At 41.3% G+C, this 21,747-nt stretch overlaps 2 protein-coding genes across 4 annotated transcripts; both read right to left on the bottom strand.

Annotated features, from left to right (window-relative positions):
- Positions 1-1,047: 1,047 nt before the first annotated feature.
- On the bottom strand, positions 1,048-18,056 carry LOC115194978 (uncharacterized). Its single transcript, XM_029754881.1, has 17 exons — positions 17,932-18,056; positions 16,061-16,644; positions 15,882-15,977; positions 15,518-15,751; positions 15,281-15,428; positions 15,179-15,198; positions 13,880-13,995; positions 13,586-13,735; positions 8,509-8,621; positions 6,520-6,731; positions 5,877-6,088; positions 5,492-5,651; positions 5,174-5,269; positions 4,465-4,698; positions 3,976-4,123; positions 2,238-2,264; positions 1,048-2,057 (listed from the first exon to the last, which is right to left on the bottom strand). The coding sequence occupies exons 2-17, from the start codon at positions 16,640-16,642 to the stop codon at positions 1,519-1,521; spliced, it is 3,087 nt and encodes a 1,028-aa protein (XP_029610741.1). The 5' UTR covers positions 16,643-16,644; positions 17,932-18,056; the 3' UTR covers positions 1,048-1,518.
- A 257-nt stretch (positions 18,057-18,313) lies between these two features.
- Positions 18,314-21,674, bottom strand: LOC115194542 (E3 ubiquitin-protein ligase TRIM17). 3 transcript variants are annotated; one of them, XM_029754298.1, is made up of 7 exons: positions 21,514-21,674; positions 20,510-21,093; positions 20,323-20,418; positions 19,858-20,091; positions 19,588-19,735; positions 19,414-19,485; positions 18,314-19,321 (listed from the first exon to the last, which is right to left on the bottom strand). In XM_029754298.1, the coding sequence occupies exons 2-7, from the start codon at positions 21,089-21,091 to the stop codon at positions 18,741-18,743; spliced, it is 1,713 nt and encodes a 570-aa protein (XP_029610158.1). In that variant the 5' UTR covers positions 21,092-21,093; positions 21,514-21,674; the 3' UTR covers positions 18,314-18,740. The 3 variants fall into 3 exon arrangements, with proteins under 3 accessions (XP_029610158.1, XP_029610160.1, XP_029610159.1); XM_029754300.1 differs by having other exon boundaries at positions 19,459-19,485; XM_029754299.1 differs by lacking the exon at positions 21,514-21,674 and having other exon boundaries at positions 20,510-21,107.
- Between the last annotated feature and the right edge of the window lie 73 nt (positions 21,675-21,747).

Below are 21,747 nucleotides of genomic sequence, written 5' to 3'. Positions count from 1 at the left end.
AATGTGGACAGTTCTTCCAATAACTTAAATATGAACCTTTGAATTGGATAAGGACGCGCGCAGTTGTGTCCCCGAAGTGTCGGTCTTCACTTGTAGCCTGTGAGAAAGACCCGATCAAGTGATGGAGAGCCATGCTAGTGAGAGGTGATTCAGAGCAAGCAGCACTCGGGGAGAAGGGCACAACGGCTACTGCCTGCAAAAGGCATGACATTTTTTAGGGTGCATTACGGCCACACAAAGGGAATTCCACTGTAAAATTCTAGGCGGCATCAAGTGCTTGTCAAATTGTGAATGAGTGACTGATGTAGTGTGTACAGCCTGCACCAAAAAACTAAGCAGAGCTCATGCCTTTAAAGCAACGTTTTTCAAATCATTAGAGTCGCATCATGCAGCCTCACAATGTATTAGACATCTAAACATATAGCTCAACGTTTGTAGAACAATTAAAGTTACATGAATAACTAAATTAAGCATATAGGAATACCTATTTCTTTGTTAACCGCCAAACATAAAATAGCCGCATGTGTGCACTTCCTCAAATCTATTGGAGAAAATATCCTTTCTGTTTTATTCAGCTTTGTTCAATTTTATTCTTCATACTATAAAATAATGCAACGGAATTCTAAGCAAATCTTGTCTTCTAAATTAACTAGTGTAGCCCACATGAATTTGGCATTTTCACGGCTGTCTGAAGAATGGGACCAAAGTGCAGTGTGTGTATCGTTCCACATTTTTATTTAAACTGTGAAACTATGCAAGATATAAAAATAAACTACTAAACAAAATAACAAACCGTGACGAAGAGGTGAAACATACACTACCTCAAAATAATCTCCCACAAACCCAGGTGGGAAAAACAACCACTTAAATATAATCCCCAATTGGAGACAACGATGACCAGCTGCCTCTAATTGGAGATCACCCCCCCAAAGAAAACATAGAAATACAACAACTAGAACCCCACATAGAAATACATAAACTAGACAAACCCCCAACATAGAAAAAAGAAACTAGAACAAGCATAGACATAAATAAACTAGACAAAACCCTCTGTCACGCCCTGACCTACTCTACCATAGAAAAATAAAAGCTTTCTATGGTCAGGACGTGACAGGCATAGCCAGATCAGGACCTAAAAGAAGGACATCTCAAAATATGCTATTGTATTCTTCTGAAATAGACTACATTTTCTTAATATCATGCTTCTTTAGACCTGTCTAAAATAAATAATGGATTTATTGTGAATTAGTAGGCTATGTTACATGGACTTATTAGACTTTTTAAATGTTAACGTTCCAAAGGTCTGCACCAATGGCTTGTATGTGTGTAAGCCAGGAGATGCTAAATGTGTTTATGTTAATTAACGGTCAACTACCTTGACACCGACAGTTATTTGCTTGACAATCAAATTTTGTGACCGCCACAGCCCTAACCTGACTCAACCCTAACTCTAGTTGTAGCCCTAATCCTAACCTGAAGTGAATGTCTTTCACCTATAAGGCTGAGCAATGCGTGACATCACCCTGTTTTGGTGATGACCAGTGGGTCTGAGATCTCCTCCCCATTCAGAAGATGTGGGCTGAAATATGGATATATTTCCCCAATAAAGGAATACCCAGTGAAAGAATGTATGTGAGCCTTAGCCTCCACATCATAAAAAGACACCAACCCCTCCCCATAATCCACAAACACCCCCACCTTCTGGGGCTTTTCTCTCAGTGACAACAGAAAAGGGGGGTCCCCCAAGGCTCCGTAATTGGCACCATTATAATTCACTATTGCCCAGTAACCGTTAGTAGGATTCACAGAGAGCTTCCCCTTCCTGTTGGCATCTCCTCTTGCTATTCCCAGATCCCAACCCGTCTTGTTGCCGACATCCACCTCCCAGTATGATCTCCCAGAGGTTAGCTTGTTTTGTCCTAGGACACTGCCGAAGTGATCGAAGCGATGCGGACAGTCAGGGAGGTCCTGTATCTTCCCTCCATCTCTCACTTCTTTCCCGTCCTCAGATAGAATCAGCTGTGTGTTTGCTGTGTCCGGGTCCAATGTCACGTCAACTGCATAACATCATATATGGTTGTTATTGATATGAAAAGATATATGGGCATATATAAGGCCTATCAGTTGGCCTGAATGAGGTTAACATGTGGCCTACTACAAAATGAATGTGGTTGAGATGTACTCTAAAATATTCGTATACTAATGTAGTTTTACACTGAAATAAAAACAATATACACCTGCAAACTTCAGGATCCTCTCAAGTTCTGTGGAAGAAATCACATATTTGGGCTGTCAGGGTACTTGCAACATATCAAGCTAAACAGAAAAACACTGGAAAGTAGTCCGATAATATTTACAGTTGAAGTTTACATACACTTACACAACTCGTTTTTTAACCACTCCACTCATTTCTTGTTAACAAACTATATAGTTTTGGCAAGTCGGTTAGGACATCTACTGTGTGCATGACAAGTAATTTAGCCAACAATTGTTTACAGACAGATTATTTCACTTATAATTCACTGTATCACAATTCCAGTGGGTCAGAAGTTTACGTACACTAACTTGACTGTGCCTTTAAACAGCTTGGAAAATTCCAGAAAATGATGTCATGGCTTCAGAATCTTCTGATAGGCTGATTGACATCATTTGAGTCAATTGGAGGTGTACCTGTGGATGTATTTCAAGGCCTTCCTTCACACTCAGTGCCTCTTTGCTTGACATCATGGGAACATCCAAAGAAATCAGCCAAGACGTCATAAAAAAAATTGTAGACCACCACAAGTCTGGTTCATTCTTGAGAGCAATTTCCAAACGCCTGAAGGAACCACGTTCATCTGCACAAACAATAATACGCAAGTATAAACACCATGGATCCAAGCAGCCGTCATACCGCTCAGGAAGGAGACGCGTTCTGGAGACGTGTTCTGTCTCCTAGAGATGAACGTACTTCAGAGCAAAGGACCTTGTGAAGATGCTGGAGGAAACAGGTACAAAAGCATCTATATCCATAGTAAAACGAGTCCTATATCGACATAACCTGAAAGGCCGCTCAGCAAGGAAGAAGCCTCTGCTCCAAAACCGCCATAAAAAAGCCAGACTATGGTTTGCAACTGCACATGGGGACAAAGATTGTACTTTTTGGAGAAATGTCCTCTGGTCTGATGAAATAGAACGGTTGGCCATAATGACCATCGTTATGTTTGGAGGATAAAGGGGGAGGCTTGCAAGCCGAAGAACACCATCCCAACCATGAAGCACAGGGGTGGCAGCACCGTGTTGTGGGGGTGCTTTGCTGCAGGAGGGACTGGTGCACTTCACAAAATAGATGGCATCAGAAAAATGATGTGGATATATTTATATCAAAACATCAATCAAGAAGTTAAGGCTTGGTCGCAAATGGGTCTTCCAAATGGACAATGACCCCAAGCATACTTCCAAAGTTGTGGCAAAATGGCTTAAGGACAACAAAGTCAAGGTATTGGAGTGGACATCAGAAAGCCCTGATCTCAATCCTATAGAAAATTTGTGGGCAGAACTGAAAAAGTGTGTGTGAGCAAGGAGGCCTACAAACCTGACTCAGTTATACCAGCTCTGTCAGGAGGAATGGGCCAAAATTCACCCAACTTATTGTGGGAAGCTTGTGGAAGGCTACCCAAAACATTTGACCCAAGTTAAACAATTTAAAGGCAATGCTACCAAGTACTAATTGAGTGTATGTAAACTTCTAACCCACTGGGAATGTGATGAAAGAAATAAAAGCTGAAATAATCATTCTCTCTACTATTATTCTGACATTTCACATTCTTAAAATAAAGTGGTGATCCTACTGACCTAAGACAGGAGATTTTTACTAGGATTAAATGTCAGGAATTGTGAAAAACTGAGTTTAAATGTACTTGGCTAAGGTGTATGTAAACTTCCGACTTCAACTGTATTATTTTTAGTACGGTTTATGTTGTCTCAATCTTTTACCAACTGAGGAGAGCTTCTCCAGCTCGTGCTTGATTCTCTCCGTCATGGTCGACCAGCTGCTTCTCATGGTGCCAAAGGAGAGTGTAGTATCAATGGAGGCCTCAGTCCAGTCTCTGCCATCACCCAGCCCCGACAGGGATGGGAAAGTCTGGTGGCGAGACGGATGGAGGGACAAGGGAAAGAAAGAGAGGGAGACAGGAATCAATAGAGAGAAAGAGAGACACATTAACAGAGATAGATGACAAAGTTCATTGAATACTTGTTTTTCATTATACTGTATCATTATGAAATTCAAATTCAACCATTTTTAGACAGACAATAGACACTCCAGTCTAGTACAATCCATGTACTGTATTTCACACAATACTGGTACAAACACATGCATCAACTAACATCGGAACAGCTTGCAGAATGTTCAGAGTGTGGTGCCAGTGGAGATCATGAGTGGATCATATATTAAAAGGGTTATGTCAAAGTAAAATTACTCACCTGCAGGAAGTGAATGTGATCCTTGAGGTCAGCAACATCCTCCAATTGACCAATGGTTTCTTTCAGTTCTCTGATCTCTCTCTTCAGCTCCTGGGTGAGTTCTCCTGCCTCTCTCTCCACCTCCTGCTGCCTCTCCTCCATGGGCCTGAGAGCATCTAGATGGGTCTCCTCTACAGCTGCTATCACTGCTTTGAACACAGAGTCAATCTCCCTCCTCTCCCTGTCCACGTGGGCCTAGAGGATGGATGGTGGACAACAACTCAGTATTAACTCAATGTCTCTCTCCCCCTGTGTTTTTGTCTCTGTCTGCCTCACTTTTCACTGTACATTTCTCTCTGTGCTTGTCTCACTGTCTGTGTTTCATGTTTCAAGTTTCTCTTTCTCCCTGTCTATGTGCAACAGGTCTCTCTTTCTCCCTGTCTATGTGCAACAGGTCTCTCCGCCTGTCTCATGGTTAAATATGTCACTGTTACAGTCCTCCATCTTTGTGTTTGCAGGTAGACATGTAGTGACTCACTCTGACTCACACAAGACTACCCTTACAGGTATAGTTCCTCATGTCTTTGTGCATACGGTCCAGATTATTTGTACTATCTTGGTTCCCTCTCTCTGTGCTTGTAACACAGTCTCATGTGCACTGTTACAGTCCTCCATCTCTGTGTTTGCAGCTAAACAGGTAGTACCTCACTCTGACTTAACCAGGCCTCACCTTGCACTGCTCCACAGACACCCTGATCTCCTCCACCTTTCTCTCCCTCTCCAGGATCCTCCCCTGCATATCAGCCTTGGTGCTCTCCAGGTTACCCTAGGACATACAAACATGTACAGACACACACACAATGAAACACACACAATCTCATGGTTTTGTGTTAGGTTATTTTATGTTTTCATCACTCAATACACACTCTCATTCAGACCCACTCAATACTACACACTTTTTAAACACAACGAAACATCTACAGAGTTTATTGAACCAATTGAATATATGACAGCATGAAAACCCATTGAAAATATGACAATATGACACCTTCTTCCTGTCCCACTCCATTTCCACGGAGATGACCTCGTGACCCTCCTCCACGCAGAGGGCACAAACACAGCGCCCCTCTGCTCTGCTATACAGCTCCAGGGGACGACCGTGGGTCAGACACGCCCTCCCATCCAGGTCCTTCACAGGGGCCACCAGCCTGTTTATACATTTTAAACAATACAACATTTTAGTTCCTTTTGTTGACTGGAAAGTGTATGTTATTTTGTTGTCCTGTCCTATCCATCTATCTAAGTGTGTGTTTTCTGATGAAGTTTTCTATGCAATTTTCTGTATTTCTACAGATTTATTGTGACCTGTTAGCAAGAATCAAATCAAGTCAAAGTAAACCAAGCCATTCAGGACATCCACAGGGGCCACCAACCTGTGGCCCTTCAGCCTGCCTGCTGAGGTGTGGGGGCCCAGGTGAGTCTCGCAGTATGAGGCTAGACACACCAGACAGGACTTTTGGGCCTTTAGCTTCCTCTCAGTGCAGACGTCACAGGCCACCTCACCTGGAGCTCCAGAATACTCCCCTGGCTTCCTCTCCTGGGCCTTCTTCAACTCCTGAATGAGAGTACTGAGGATGATGTTCACCTGTGGGTGATATTGTGCATTGTTTATCAATTTGATGCTCTTACTGTTTATTATCTATCCCGTTGCCTAGTCACTTTATACCTACCTGTATGTAAATATCTACCTCGTACCCCTGCACATCGACCCGGTACTGGTACCAAGTCTATATAGCTAAGTTATCATTACTCATTGTGTATTTATTCCTTGTGTTATTATTTGTCTATGTATTCCTTGTGTAATATTTGTTCTACTATTTCTAAATTTGTTCTCTCTGCATTGTTGGGAAGGGCCCATAAGTAAGCATTTCCCTGTTAGTATACAGCTCGGTTAGTCTACAAATCATTTGATTTGATTTTAGTACAATACATCCCCCACCAAACAACAGGTTGATGTAGTGGGGAAAATGGCTGAGACAGGAAGTGTTATATTGACTTTATCTGGCATGAATTCACCTGTGGGTTCCTCCTCAGATGCTCCTTGCAGACGGGGCATATGAGGTCATTGAAGTGGAGGTTGCATTCCAGGCAGGTCTGGCAGAAGGTGTGACCACAGGGGGTGGTGACCGGGTCCTTAAACAGGCCCCGACAGATGGAGCAGTTGAGGTGCTGCTCAATCAGGACAGGGGTGTTGATGGAGATGGAGACTGCAGATGAGAAGGCCATGTCTGATATGGGACGTTAGAGATATCAGATTCATTATTCATCGTTCATTAAACAGACAGTCTGCAGTTGCTACATCTTTTTAAATGCCTCGTGAGCTTAGTTCAACTGTAGTACTCCATCACAACCCAAAATATAAGCTTGTTTTACTCCAATGTTTGGAAACAAACACTATGTATCCTTAAAACATGGTTAAAACTATCATCTTGATATAATGGATGGTCAGCCCTTGCATCCATAGGTCTGTCCATGAATTTAGGAATGGTTACAATTCTCCAGCCCCATTGATAAGCTTTTTACCGAAACAGGGGTGGGAATCACACTTTGTTATTGTTCCAACTGCTGATTGCCCCTTTAAGAGACTAAAATGCATATTAGAGATGCATTGTTGGTGGTACACAGTTTGGTTTTTGCCCTAGCAGTACACAGCTGATTCAAATAATCAACGTTTTTTATTTGAATTAGATGTTTAGTGTTAGGGCAAAAACCAAAACGTGCACCCCATGAGGTCCCCAGGACCGAGTTTGGAAAACGCTGCTTTACAGAATAGTCACAACTTTGCTGTGTAACTGAGGCACTAAAATGAACCGTGTTTGGTCGTCCTCTGCTGGTACAGGGACAGTACAACACCATCCTGATGTCTACAGTACATTGTCTATTGAGGTATTTGCATCAGTCAAATGAGATTTCACAGTGAGACATATAGGTATGCCCTCATATGGTATGACCACTGACACACCCATGTAACGAGAGACGCCTCTAAGACACTGTGTGTATACCTACCTACCTACCTACTGTACCTACCTACCTACTGACCTACTTTCCTACTGACCTACCTACCTACTGTACCTACCTACCTACTTTCCTACTGACCTACCTACCTACTGACATACTTTCCTACTGACCTACCTACCTACTGACCTACCTACTGACCTACTGACCTACTTACCTACTGACCTACCTACCTACTGACCTACCTACCTACTGACCTACCTACTTTCCTACTGACCTACCTACTTTCCTACTGACCTACCTACCTACTTACCTACCGACCTACCTACCTACTTACCTACCGACCTACCTACCTACCTACCTACCGACCTACCGACCTACCTACCTACTTTCCTACTGACCTACCTACCTACCTACTGACCTACCTACCTACTGACCTACTTACCTACTGACCTACCTACCTACTTTCCTACTGACCTACCTACCTACCTACTGACCTACCTACCTACTGACCTACTTACCTACTGACCTACCTACCTACTGACCTACCTACCTACTTACCTACTGACCTACTTTCCTACTGTTCTACCTACCTACTGACCTACCTACCTACTGACCTACTGACCTACTTTCCTACTGACCTACCTACCTACTGACCTACCTACCTACTGACCTACCTACCTACTTTCCTACTGACCTACCTACCTACTGACCTACCTACCTACTGTACCTACGTACCGTACTGACCTACTTTTGACTATTTCATGGATTATTGAATGAGGCTAATTGTTGGCTAGTTTTGATACAGAAATAATAATTGAAGTAGTTTTACCATAGTCCTTCAAAGTATAATATGTCTATCAACAGTATTACACCATCTCATAATGTATTACATCTATCGTACCTGTACATGATCAATAACAAACAATCAATAATACATGACAGTTGAACATCATTCTTTGACATCCTATATCAACACATCCTGACGGTAGTATAATGTACACATAAAAGTCATACAATCTGTTTTTAGTATAAGAAAAAGAGTTCTACCTTTCAGCTGATGCGATCTTCCTTTACCATGTGTACTCCCTGTGTATTTGATCTCTATTTCTCTCTGTCTTGAGTTTCGTTTCTGAAAACATAAGAAATCCACACCCCTTTCCCTGAATCAGGTATTTCTACATCAGTACCAGTGTGGGCCTATGCAAACATGTGTGGAAAACCTGTGTGTGTGTGTGTGTGTGTTTGTGTGTGTGTGTGTTTTATGCTTGAAAGTCAAACATTTTTCTTTGCGTGCAGATTTGTTACCAAAGTTTCACTTCTGTGGCATTACGTTATGTTAACAACAAGCTGCAGTATTTACACAAGACAAAGACAAACTATGCTAACTGCACAATCACAAAATGGTGACAACCCTGTGTAAAACTTGATTGGTGGGTCATACTGTTTTCTGGCAAAGTTCAAAATAATTCAACACCTTCAACTTTACTCTAGTCAAATTATAAGAAGCCATACATTTTAGTGGTGTGCGGGTCAGCTGTTTTTTCACCCGCAATTTTTATTTTATCTTCATTTAACTAGGCAAGTCAGTTAAGAACAAATTCTTATTTTCAATGACAGTGGGTTAACTGCCTTGTTCAGTGGCAGAACGACAGACTTGTACCTTGTCAGCTCGGGGATTCGAACTTGCAACCTTTCGGTTACTAGCCCAACGCTCTAACCGCTAGGCTACCCTGCCGCCCCGCTAATAACCCATCTAATAACCCATATGTAATAAAGTCAAACTCTGAGTCCCGCACACAACCCTAACCCACAAATATAGACAATGCGCTATAAGCTACAGTCAAAAACGGCAGAAAGGTTTTTTTGACAGCGGTTGCAGGATTTATTTTTTGCTTGATTAAGATATGTTCCTGCTTATAATTTCGGATATTTGGGTAGGCTATTTGTTAGTCAACGTGTCTATAGTTAGATACATGTAGCTTCTCTTTTGTCATAATATGTTGCCATAGAAGACTAAATATACCCCTGTGAAACAGAATGTAATAATTTGATAGAATGAATGATTCAAATCTATATAGTGAATATCAGTAAAGTTCTCTGTCATCGCTCGAGGAGCAAAGACGTTTAGGGACTGGTGAGAAAATACCATATCGCAAACGTTTTTACAAAATGTACAAAATCTCCAAATGACATCAGTTTGACCGATGGTAAGGAAAAAGAAAGCTGTGAAAACAACCCAACGTGTTTCTGATAAGATTTCAGTTAAGTTTTAGTTCTCGAGTCAAGTTTCAGTTCTCGACTCCTGTAGCTGGATGCCGCTCAGGCCTGATGAATGTTTCCCCGCCTTGTCATCTGTCGCGTTCCGAATGGCCTGTGCTACCTGGAACTTGCCTGCCGAGAAAGACGTCTCCATCTGCTTCTCCTCCTCCGTCTTGTAGTGGAGTAGACGAAGAACAGCAAGATGATTGTTTCAATCAGCACTGGTCCCATGTCACAAGTCGTGGAAACAGAAGGCAGTGGCATGCTGCTAAGCGGACAGGAGTGTGTGCGAGGGGTTCGGAGCAGATAGACATAAGTTATAGCTTCGCTGTACTGGTGGTACCTGATCGACCTGTGCCTTTATCGTTGGGATTGCCTGTGTCTGCGACGGCTGTGCTGCTTTCAGCTACGCTGACTCCTGCAGCGGCTTCGTCGTCGAGTTTGGAACCTTTCCCTCTCTCTGGATCTGACGGGGCACTGCCTGCTATGGGAGGTCTGGATCTATCCCCAGGAGCAGCGGGCGTATGCTATCCTGCTACTCATAGGCCTGCGAAAGGTTCAACGAATTGTGTGAGGGGTAGGAATGGGTGGATTTCTCCATCCCCTTCTCCGGCCATTGTATTGGGAAGTTCAATGATGAGAAATGTCTCAGTACCTGAGCAAAAACGTTATGCTATCCATGAGCATGAGTACAAGACATTAATAAGCTGCTCCCAAACATTTTAAACCTACATCAGGAAATTGACTTTATGATAGTTCATGTGGGATTAAATAATATTATGAAGGGCAGCTCACAACAGCTGAAGATGGATTTTAAAGAACTGATTGGGTCTCTGCTTGACACCAACAAACGCCCCATAATATCTGGCCCAGTGCCCTCCCCATGGCATGTAACGTTTCAGCAGACTTGTTGCCCTCCATATATAGCTACGAAACTATTGCAGCTCTGTGGGTGTAACATTTTATTGACAATTTTTATACCTTCTGGAAACAAAGCAAATGTTATAAGTAGGATGGGATACACCCAAATCATTTGGATTCCTGGATCCTTTCACAGCATTATTATATCATATTTCTAAAAACTCTACTTTAAAACTCTCTTGCAACCCACCTCACCAATTTGTGGTGCGAATCTTTTTTTGTTTTTTTTAAAGTATTTTTCACCTCAAATCTGAAATCCACAACAGAAGCTAGCCAGAAGTTAGCCAGTTCACTGGCTAACGTTAGTATTCAGCTAACCACGGCTAGCGGTCATCAGCTATCCTTTTCCTCAAAAAGCAAATCGGCAGTTTTGTACAACGCGACTCAGACCAGAGCATACCGGACCTATTTTCTCTCCATATCCCCGGATTTCTACCGCAAGCTCTGGACATTTACACCTGGATCTTGCAGCTAGCTAGCTGCTATCCGAGTGACTATTGGCTAACGTCGATCCCGGAGCAAACATAAATTATTCCGGAGCTAGCTAGCTCAAGAGTTCCATCAGCCACTCCTGGTCTACAATCACCTATCCGGACCCGTTTTACTGCCGATCCGGAGCCCCACTGGGCCTTCACGACTGGACTACCGACGTTATCTGCCCGAGGTCTATTTATTGCCTTTACCTCCCTTATCTCACCTCATTTGCTCACATTGTATATAGACTTATTTTTCTACTGTATTATTGACTGTATGTTTGTTTTACTCCATGTGTAACTCTGTGTTGTTGTATGTGTCGACCTGCTTTGCTTTATCTTGGCCAGGTCGCAGTTGTAAATGAGAACTTGTTCTCAACTTGCCTACCTGGTTAAATAAAGGTTAAATAAATAAATAAATAAAAAATAAAATATTTCAACCAGGCAGGTGCGACACGAAAGTCAGAAATAGCTATATAATAAATGCCTTACCTTTGAAGATCTTCTTCTGTTGGCACTCCAAAAGGTCCCAGTTACATCACAAATGGTACTTTTGTTCGATAAAGCCCTTCTTTATATCCATAAAAACTCAGTTTAGCTGGCACACTTCAGTCAATAATCCACCGGTTTCCCTCCATCAAAATGCATACAAAATGAATCCCAAACGTTACTAATAAACTTTTCCAAACAAGTCAAACAACGTTTATAATCAAACCTTAGGTACCCTAATACGTAAATAAATTATCAAATTAAAAAAACAGAGAATCGTTATTGTCTTTACCGGAGATAAATAAAGAACGTGCTCTCAACCACTCGCTTGGAAACACTACAGCCAAAATGGGAGCCACCTAGAAAAACTACATTTTCTGACTCATTTTTCCAAAAACCAGCATGAAACTCTTTCTAAAGACTGTTTACATCTAGTGGAAGCCCTAGGAACTGCAATTTGGGATGATTTCGCCTCATGATGAAAGTGACAGCCATTGAAATCAGTGGTAGGCAGAATGTTTTTTGGGGGGGATGGTTTGTCCTCGGGGTTTCGCCTGCCATATCAGTTCTGTTATACACAGAGATTATTTTAACAGTTTTAGAAACTTTAGAGTGTTTTCTATCCAAATTAAATGCATAACCTAGCTTCTGGGCCTGAGTAACAGGCAGTTTACTTTGGCACGCTTTTCATCCGGACGTCAAAATACTGCCCCCTAGCCCAAAGAGGTTGAATAGCCATCACTTGCCGGCTACCACCCGCTTACTCTACCCTGCACCTTTGAGGCTGCTGCCCTATATACATAGACATGGAATCACTGGTCACTTTAATAATGGATCACTAGTCAATTTAATAATGTTTACATACTGCTTTACTCATCTCATATGGATATACTGTGTTCTATTCTACTGAATTTGTGTCAATGCCACTCCGACACGCTCATCCTAATATTTAAATATTTCTTAGGAAAACCCTGTGTAAGACGACTGCTTTGTTTGAGAACCTCTGCAGCTATGTCTGTCTCTAGCTCCTAGTATAGCACTCCTTCTACAGGCACATACAGCATGACACCACAGTCTAGAAAACCACAAAAATGAAAAGTATTATATTAATACATTAATGTATGAATACTCATGATATTCATATAATATTAAAACATAAGAAGCTAATGTCACCTACCAGTCCTTTAAGGAGGATACTATAAAGTCAAGCCCTATTCCTACGGTGGCATTAGCCCTAGGCCTACGGTGGCATTAGCCCTAGGCCTACGGTGGCATTAGCCCTAGGCCTACGGTGGCATTAGCCCTAGGCCTACGGTGGCATTAGCCCTAGGCCTACGGTGGCACAACAAGTGTGTAAGTGTGTGTGCAGTAAAGTGGCACACTCATTGGTGATCTCCTCACCCAATCACAAGGGTGAGGACACACCTTGTCACTGTCAATAAAGGGGAGGCACATTTGGAGAGGTACATAGTATTCCAGGGGAGGCACATAGTATTGCATCTTCCTTACCACCTATTCTAATAAACATGTCCTAAAGTGGAGCTGGTGCTTTTTGTACTTTCCCCTCTAGCAAATCTTACACATGCAAAATAAAAAAAATAAAAAATGTAGATTAGAAAAATATTTATTTTGTCTTGATTTATAACATTATATACTCAGTGTACATACAAACTAAACAACCATTGATACAGATAGGCAACAGTGAGTGTCAACAATATTGAATTATTGTTCTACGATATGTAAAATGTGTTTTGACACTGTCAGTAAAGATACATTAGAAATAAATATTTATGGAATTTATAGAAAGTGAACCACATTATGATGCATTAGAATGACTGGAAGGGAAACTATAACATCTGATTTCTACAGTGCTAGAGCCATACAATTCATATGGTTACTCTTTAGCTTTAGAGACGGCTTGCAGGAGTGATAGGTAGCGTGCGCTTGGGTCCTCCATGCAGGAAATGACCAATGCCTCTGACTTTCTGGCCTTGCTATACACGTAAAAGTAAGGGTAGAGTTTCTCAGTGAAAGACTGGTTTGTGAAAGAGTAGATGTGAGATTTTTCATCCACGTCGTAGAAGGAGACCTGACCCCTCTCATAGTCCACATAGATCCCAATATTTCTAGGCCTGGGGTTCAGATAAAGATTCTTAAGGGGGGAGGAATTAACCTTATAATCAAATCCATCTTTTCCCAGCGCAAAGAACCCATGCGCTGAGTTAATTTGGACCTCTTCCTTCCTGTTTACTGTTTCCTTGGCAACACCTACATACCAGTCATTTCTTAGGCCCACCTGAACCTCCCAGTAATGGCGTTCAGAGTTGAAGCCTTTCTCTCCTAAAACCATGGGGTAGATGTCGAACCTGTCTGGGCTGTCAGATATGATGATCTGGGATGTTTTAGAGTGTTTGATGCGTTTGCCACCATCAAACAGGCATATCCAACGACTTGCTGTGTTCGAGTCCAGGGTGACGTCCTCTGTGGAACAGAAAATCCATAGCAACCTTACTGAAATATATAGCGCTGCGAAAAAGTATTTGCCTTTCTGATTTTCTCTATTTTTGCATATTTGTAATACTGAATGTTTTCAGTTCAACTAAAACCTAATATTAGATAAAGGGAACCTGAGTTGACAAAGAAAGTTATGCAACACCCAATTCCCCTGTGTGAAAAGTAATTACCCCCTTACACTCAATAACTGATTGTGCCACCGCTGCAATGACTGCAACCAAATGCTTCCTGTCATTGTTGATCAGTATCTCACATCGCTGTGTAAGAATTTTGGCCCACTCTTCCATGCAGAACTGCTTTAACTCATCAATATTTGTGGGTTTTCAATAATGAACTGCTTGTTTCAAGTCCTGCCACAGCATCTCAATTGGGATTAGGTCTGGACTTTCAGTTTAGGCCAGTCCAAAACTTGAAATTGGTTGTGTTTTAACAATTTTATGTAGACTTGATTGTGGACTTGGAAAATTGTCTTGCTGCATGAACCAGCTGTGCTTCAGCTTCAGCTAACAGATGGATGGTCTAATATGTAGAATTATCTGATACAGTGCAGAATTCATGACCTAATCCCAATTGAGATGTGACAGGACTTGAAATGAGCAGTTCATGCTTGAAAACCCACAAATGTTGCTGAGTTAAAGCAGTCCTGCATGGAAGAGTGGGACAAAATTCCTCCACAGTGATGTGAGAGACTGATCAACAACTACAAGAAGCGTTTGGTTGGAGTCAATGCAGCTAAATGTGGCACAACCAGTTATTGAGTGTAAGGGGGCAATTTCTTTTTCATGGAGGGGCATTGGGTGTTGCATAACTTTGTTAATGAAATAAATGAAATAAGTATGTCATTGATGTGTTATTTGTTCATTCAGGTTCCCTATTTCTAATATTAGGTTTTGGTTGAAGATCTCATAACATTCGGTGTCAAAAATATGCACAAGTCGAGAAAATTTGATAGAGGGAAAATACTTTGTCACAGCACTGTATTCACTGTTAATGGCAATTCCTGTTCTGATTTAAATTTCATATTGCTTGTAGTTGAGGAATTTAGCATCTTACCTTTAAACTCCCCTCATTCTCTTCAGTTCTGAAAAAATATGAAAATGATTGATCCTCCACTATATTTACATTCAGAAATATATTTTTTAATAATTTAAGATAAAGCTAACCCATGTCTGTTAGCGTTTTCAATTCTCTCTTGAATATCTCCACCAGATTGGACACAGCTCTCCTCACTATCCCAACACACAGATCTGAGTACACACTGATCTCAGAAAAGTCCTTGGTGGATGGAGGGACACGTAGGGTCAGGTAAGTCTACAGTGAAGGAGATCAGAAAGCCAACAAGTTATGTACAGTATAGTAATCTTCTGACACATTGACATCAACCACTGAGTGATACTGGCCTGTAGGAAGTGGAGGTGATCATCACTGTGTGAGAGCTGCTCCAGCTCAGTGCTTCTCCTCTGTAACTCAGTGATTTCCTGCTCCAGGTCATTGATGAGCCCTTCAGCCCTTTTCTCTGCTGCTGTTTGCATCGCCTCCATCACCTGCTTTAGATTGGTTTGTCTTTCTTCAACCGAACGCAACAGATTGGTGAAGAGATTCTCACTGTCCTCAATCTCTTTGTTTGTACTTTCCTGATGTAATGGAAAGATGTTTACACACTATTGATTAACTGATTGAATTGTTATACCCATTTTCCCATTGATTACATTAACATTGTGTATTGGTGATATTATTTTTATTATGACATTTCTAAAGACTTACCCTACTGAGCTCCACGGAGTGTTTGATTTCATTCACCTTCTTCTGTCTGACCTGGACCATCTTTTCAACCTCTGCTTTAGCGGCCGCAAGCTCACCCTATAGACAGACAATATTGACATAAATCAATTCTGTTTTTGCAGAAAAATAAATGTTTACTGTGTGGTTTCAACAAATCTTACCTTCTGGTGTGTTCCCATGTCTTCAATGGGCACAGTATCGTGAGACTTGTGGTCTGTCTCAGCACAAAACTGACACACACATGTCTGGTCGCTCCTACAGAACAGCTCCAGCAGCCTATCATGCTTCTTGCACATCCTGTCCTCCAGGTTTTCCACAGGGTCGATCAGCTTGTGTCTCTTCAGATTCACCACTCTCTGATGAGGCTCCAGGTGAATCTCACAGTAAGAGGTCAGACACACCAGGCAGGACTTCAGGGCCTTGGTCTTTTTTGTAGAACAAACATCACAAGCAACCTCCCCAGGAGCAGCTAAGCATTCTGGTACATCAAGTCTTCTTCTCTTGATATGTACAGAGATCTCTTCTATCACAGAGTTGGTGGAGATCTCTGGTCTCACATAGAATTGTTTCTGACATTTTAGACACTGGCATATCTCACTGTTATCCCAGTGTCCACTAATACAAACTTTGCAGAAGGTGTGGCCACAAGGCGTGGTAACTGGATCAGTGAACACATGCAAGCAGATAGAGCACAGGAACTGCTCTTCTGGTAGAACGCTGCTGTCAACATTCAATGATGACATCTCTATGGGGGGAGATATGTTATGATTAAATTATTATGGCTCTTGAATCATCCATATACTTTGAGTCAATATACATTTAGTCCATTTGCTTACTTTTGGTTGATAAGAAATGACCAACCCAAATACTGTGAAAATGCTGTTTAAATATGTATAAAAAAGCACATGCACAACATTTTAAGCAGATGGAATTGAACTACACTGCAAGTGTTCGGATTTTCGTTATTTAGCCCTCCGAAAAGGCTCACCAGGAAGCACACAATGTCATGACTCGTGTTTTGTCCTTAATTTTATTTTATGAAATGACCACAGGTCATAAACCTGAAATACAACAAACAAGTAATGACAATGTATTATTCAGATATATTATTTAGCATATTATTCAAGTAATATAATAATAATGTAAATAATAAATCAAATAAGCCTGCAACACCATCAAAGATGTGGCGAATCTGGCTTAAAACAGCACCAACTACATCACCCAGAATGCCCAGCGCCAGAGGAGCATGCGCAGTGACTGCCGTCACAGGTTGCTATGGACGCTGTCACAGGACACAGAACCCATGCCACCACATGCCTCGTCCAAAGGATTTACACACAAACGCAACATAATGCGGCACTCCACCAGGGATCACCGAACCAAACCACCGCCAACAGAAACCAGCAGAGTGCTCCGAACAATCAGCACAATGCAAATGGCTGATAATAATAGCCTAATGCTATATAGCATCTGGTTCGCTGAGCTACCGCACCCAGCGAGCTACAAGTTACTCCCGGCCAACTAACACCGACACAGTGAGGTAAACGTTCAGTGCACAAACATATAAGTGACTTAAACATCAATGCTAGACTGAGTAGTTCGCAGTTACATGCCAACGGGCTGTGTGCTCCTGATGATTGTCTACGGTGAAGTGATTACCAGGTGCTGTAATTTAAGTCTCTAGTGAAGCTGCGCATGCGCACATAACGTAACATATCTGACCATCTAAGAAACTTAAAGAAATCACTCGTTCCCCATTTAATTGAACACATCAGACCCATTTGCTTCTCTTTTATCTATTTATATATATATATATCTTTTTCTTTTCCTGAGTGAGCTAGAAATCTCAACAGCAAGCAAAGGCTTGTACCTACATCATCATTAATAAGACTGGTCTCCATCCTGTTGAGAGTGACTCACTGTACATGCATGTAACCCAACACCTCCTGCCAATTAATTGAAACCTAAAGTTGAACATCACTTTCTTTCACTTCACTGAACAAAAGTAAAAAGTAAGGTTAAGAAAAACTACCTGTTTTGTCTTTTCTTTAGCTATATTTGTCCCGGCACACTTTTCAAACGCAGACAGGAATCATCAGGACAGGAAAGAAAACTATCACACACACATAAGAGTACTCCCTTACAACAAGATAAATGCTGTTCCTTTTAGAAGGGAGTAGGATGAGCATTTCAAAGGGAGGAGCTACATTTCATAATTTCACTGAAAACAAAACTTAGAACTCTCACTGGAAACATTCACAGGTGACGGCCAAATTTTCAACTTGAGGTGTAGGTTTTTCATACTTTATGATAACAATCTTACACGACATGGAGAATAGACAAACATAAATCTTTTGTTGAAAATCTATGTACATGTTTTCACATAGTGTGCAGTACACATCTGAGAGAGTAGGTAGAATATGCAAATAGGCATTTAATGCTAAATGGCAAGGCAGAAAAGAATACTGTAATAATCATAGGTACAATCAAGTCACAGCAGGCCTGTGTGCAAATACTAGTTCACGCTGTTGGAGTTGCTCTTTCCTTGTTCAATGTCATCAATTGTACTTTCCTCTCTTGCAATTCTTATACAAACAAAAATGTTTGAAACATGTAAATTCAGCAGAATTTCACACACATATTTGATGACAACATAACAACTTTATGTATTCCTTCATTTTATTACTTTTACTGTTGTTTATGAGGAAACACATGCTATATAAACATGATATAGGATTTTATTACGTCAGAGGAAACTAGTGAGGTGTGCCAAGTCATTTAATTTAGTGTAATATAGAGTACTATTGAGTAATAATATCTAGCTTTTTATGGTGAGTATCTTCACTTTGCGGTATTGGAGAGTCTCCTCAAATGGTCTTTGTACTTCTTTATCCAATCTTTGTAAATGACCAGCGACTCAGACTTCTTTTTCATGCTGTAGAGGTAAAAGTAAGGGTAAAGTTTCCCGGTGAAGGACAGGCCAAGGAATGAGTAGAGGTGTGACTTTGCCAGCACATCATAAAAAGACACCTGCCCTTTCTCGTAATCAACATACACACCGACTCTTCTCGGTATGGGGTTCAGATTGAGGGTGGTAGGGGGTGAAGAACCAGCCTCATACCCCAAGTATCTGCTCTTTGACAGAACAAAGAAGCCATGTTCGGAGTTCTTTTTAACCGCCTTCTTCCGGTTGACGGCCCTCATGGCAATGCCGACCTCCCACCTCCCACTCACGCCCACCTGGACCTCCCAGTAATGGCGTCCAGAGATGAAACCCTTCTCTCCTAAGACCGCTGAGTAGTAGTCAAACCTCTTTGGATTGTCAGACACTGTCTGGGCTGTTTTGGCGTACTTTATTTGCATTCCGTCTTCAGAGAGCTGTAGCCAACGATTTGCAGTGTTGGGGTCCAGAGTGACTTCATCTGAGGAGCAGAGATATGGGCCAATATATCAGTTCGATAGCAATTGCAAAACATACAGCACAATTATGGGCCATATTATGGTTGTTAATTACCATTAACTTCGTTATCATTCTCAAAGAAATGACAAATTATATCACCTTTGAACTCTTGCATTCTTGTGAGTTCTGTAAGAAAATAGACAGCACATCATTAAACAATCCAGACAGAATACAATAGGACTGATTTTTTAAATGCTTCTTTAATATATTGGTCAAAAGGAATGTTACCTATTTCTGTAAGAACTTTTAGTTCTCCTCTTATGTTTTCCTCAATTTGAGACAAGGCTCTTCTCAAAGTCCCCACACACAGATCAGTGTTAACACTGACCCTGGACCATTTCTTAGTAGACAGAGGGGTGCGAAGGGACGGCAAACTCTACAACTCCCAAAAATGTATTTATTATCTCAGGAGTTCAGCGACTCTTCACTTCATGCATTTACAGTATATTGACGATATAGATTAACCCTAACCTATTGATCACAGAGAGGGACACTGACCTGTAGGAGGTGGAGGTGGTCCTCAGTGTGTGAGAGCTGCTCCAGCTCAGTACTTCTCCTCTGTAGTTCAGTGATTTCCTGCTCCAACTGTTGGGTGAGCCCTTCAGCTCTCCTCTCCGCTGCTTTTTGCCTCTCCTCTATTACCTTGACAAGCTTAGTTCTCCTTTTTTTTATAGACTGTAACAGTTCAGTGAAAAGCTTTTCACTGTCCTCCACTTCTTTCTCAGTACTTTTCTAATGAAAAAAAATAATTACATGTAGAGTTAATTACTTCAAAAGCAGAATATTTGGTTAATACTGTACTATAAACTGTTTGAATACAGAAGATACCTGCCATCTGATCAATTGATTGAAAAATATTCATTTTGGTTTAAAAGAATGTATACACATTTTGCCACTGGCTAAATAAACATTATGGCAATCCAGTGTGGTAATATAACATATTTTATTTTTGTCAGAACTTACTTTGCTGAGCACCACTGAGCGTTTGATCTCCTCCATCTTTGCATGTCTGTCCTGAATCATTTTCTGCACCTCTGCCATAGTGGACACAAGCTCAGCCTGTGGAAAATTCATAGCAAGTATGCATGATGGAAATTAAGATGTTGTCGAAAAAAGAATGATAGGAAAAAATGGAATAAAAAGGTCTTACCTTTTGTTTTACTCCCTCCTCTTCAATGGGTACAGTATTGTGACACTTGTGGTCAGTCTCAGTACACAAAACACACACACATGTCTGATCAGTTCTACAGAACAGCTCCAGGCCTCTTTCGTGCTTCTTACACATCCTGTCCTCCAAGTTCTCGACAGGATCGATCAGTGTGTGTCTCTTCAGATTCACCACTCTCTGATGAGGCTCCAAGTGAATCTCACAGTAAGAGGTCAGACACACCAGGCAGGACTTCAGGGCCTTGAGCTTCATTGTGGAACAAACATCACAAGCAACCTCCCAAGGAGCAGCTAAGCATTCTGGTATATCAAGTCTTCTTCTCTTGATATGCACTGATATCTCCTCTATCACAGAGTTGGTGGAGACCTCTGGTCTCACATAGAATCGTTTCTGACATTTTAGACACTGGCATATCTCACTGTTATCCCAGTGTCCACTAATACAGGTTTTGCAGAAGGTGTGGCCACAAGGCGTGGTAACTGGATCAGTGAACACATGCAAGCAGATAGAGCACAGGAACTGCTCTTCTGGTAGAAGGCTGCTGTCAACATTCAGTGATGACATCTCTATGGTTGGGAGATTTGTTATGATTAAATGATTATGGTTCTTGAATCATATCATTTTTGAACCTTTGGCCCATATATTTTAGCACAGTATTGATGAGGTTCATAAGAAATTACTTCAGCTAAATTACAGTGAAAATACTGTAAATACACATGTAAATATGTAGAAAATGTAAGTACATGCACAACATTTTAAGCAGCTAAAACTGAACTACACTGCAAGCAAAGGCAGTTATCATTAATAATAAGACTGGTCTCCACCCTGTTGAGTGACTCACTGTACATACATGTAACCCAACACCTCCAGCCAATTAACCAAAACCTCAAGATGAAAAACATCACTTTTTTCACTTTTTAAAAAAAAAGCAACAGCCCGAAAATAACTAAATAAGTCCAAAGTAAGACAAAAAAACATAAGCTTACCTGTTTTGTGAAGAAGAAAAACTATAAAAAAATGTCTGGGCTCACTTTTCAAAATGCACCACAAGAATGACAACAGCGAAACACACGTTCTCACAAACGGTACTGTATTATATTCCCTTTACAAAGAGAGGAGGAGGAATGTTTCAGAGGGAGGAGCTAAGTGCCATCATTTTGCTGAAAGGGAAACTTTAAACTCTAACACAAAACATACCCACGTGAAACCTACATTTTCAG

The sequence above is a fragment of the Salmo trutta genome, chromosome 5, assembly GCF_901001165.1.
Source record: "Salmo trutta chromosome 5, fSalTru1.1, whole genome shotgun sequence".
NCBI classification, from domain to species: Eukaryota; Metazoa; Chordata; class Actinopteri; order Salmoniformes; family Salmonidae; genus Salmo; species Salmo trutta.
Note: the sequence above shows the minus strand (reverse complement) of the source record. Positions and strands in the feature narration are given on the sequence as shown.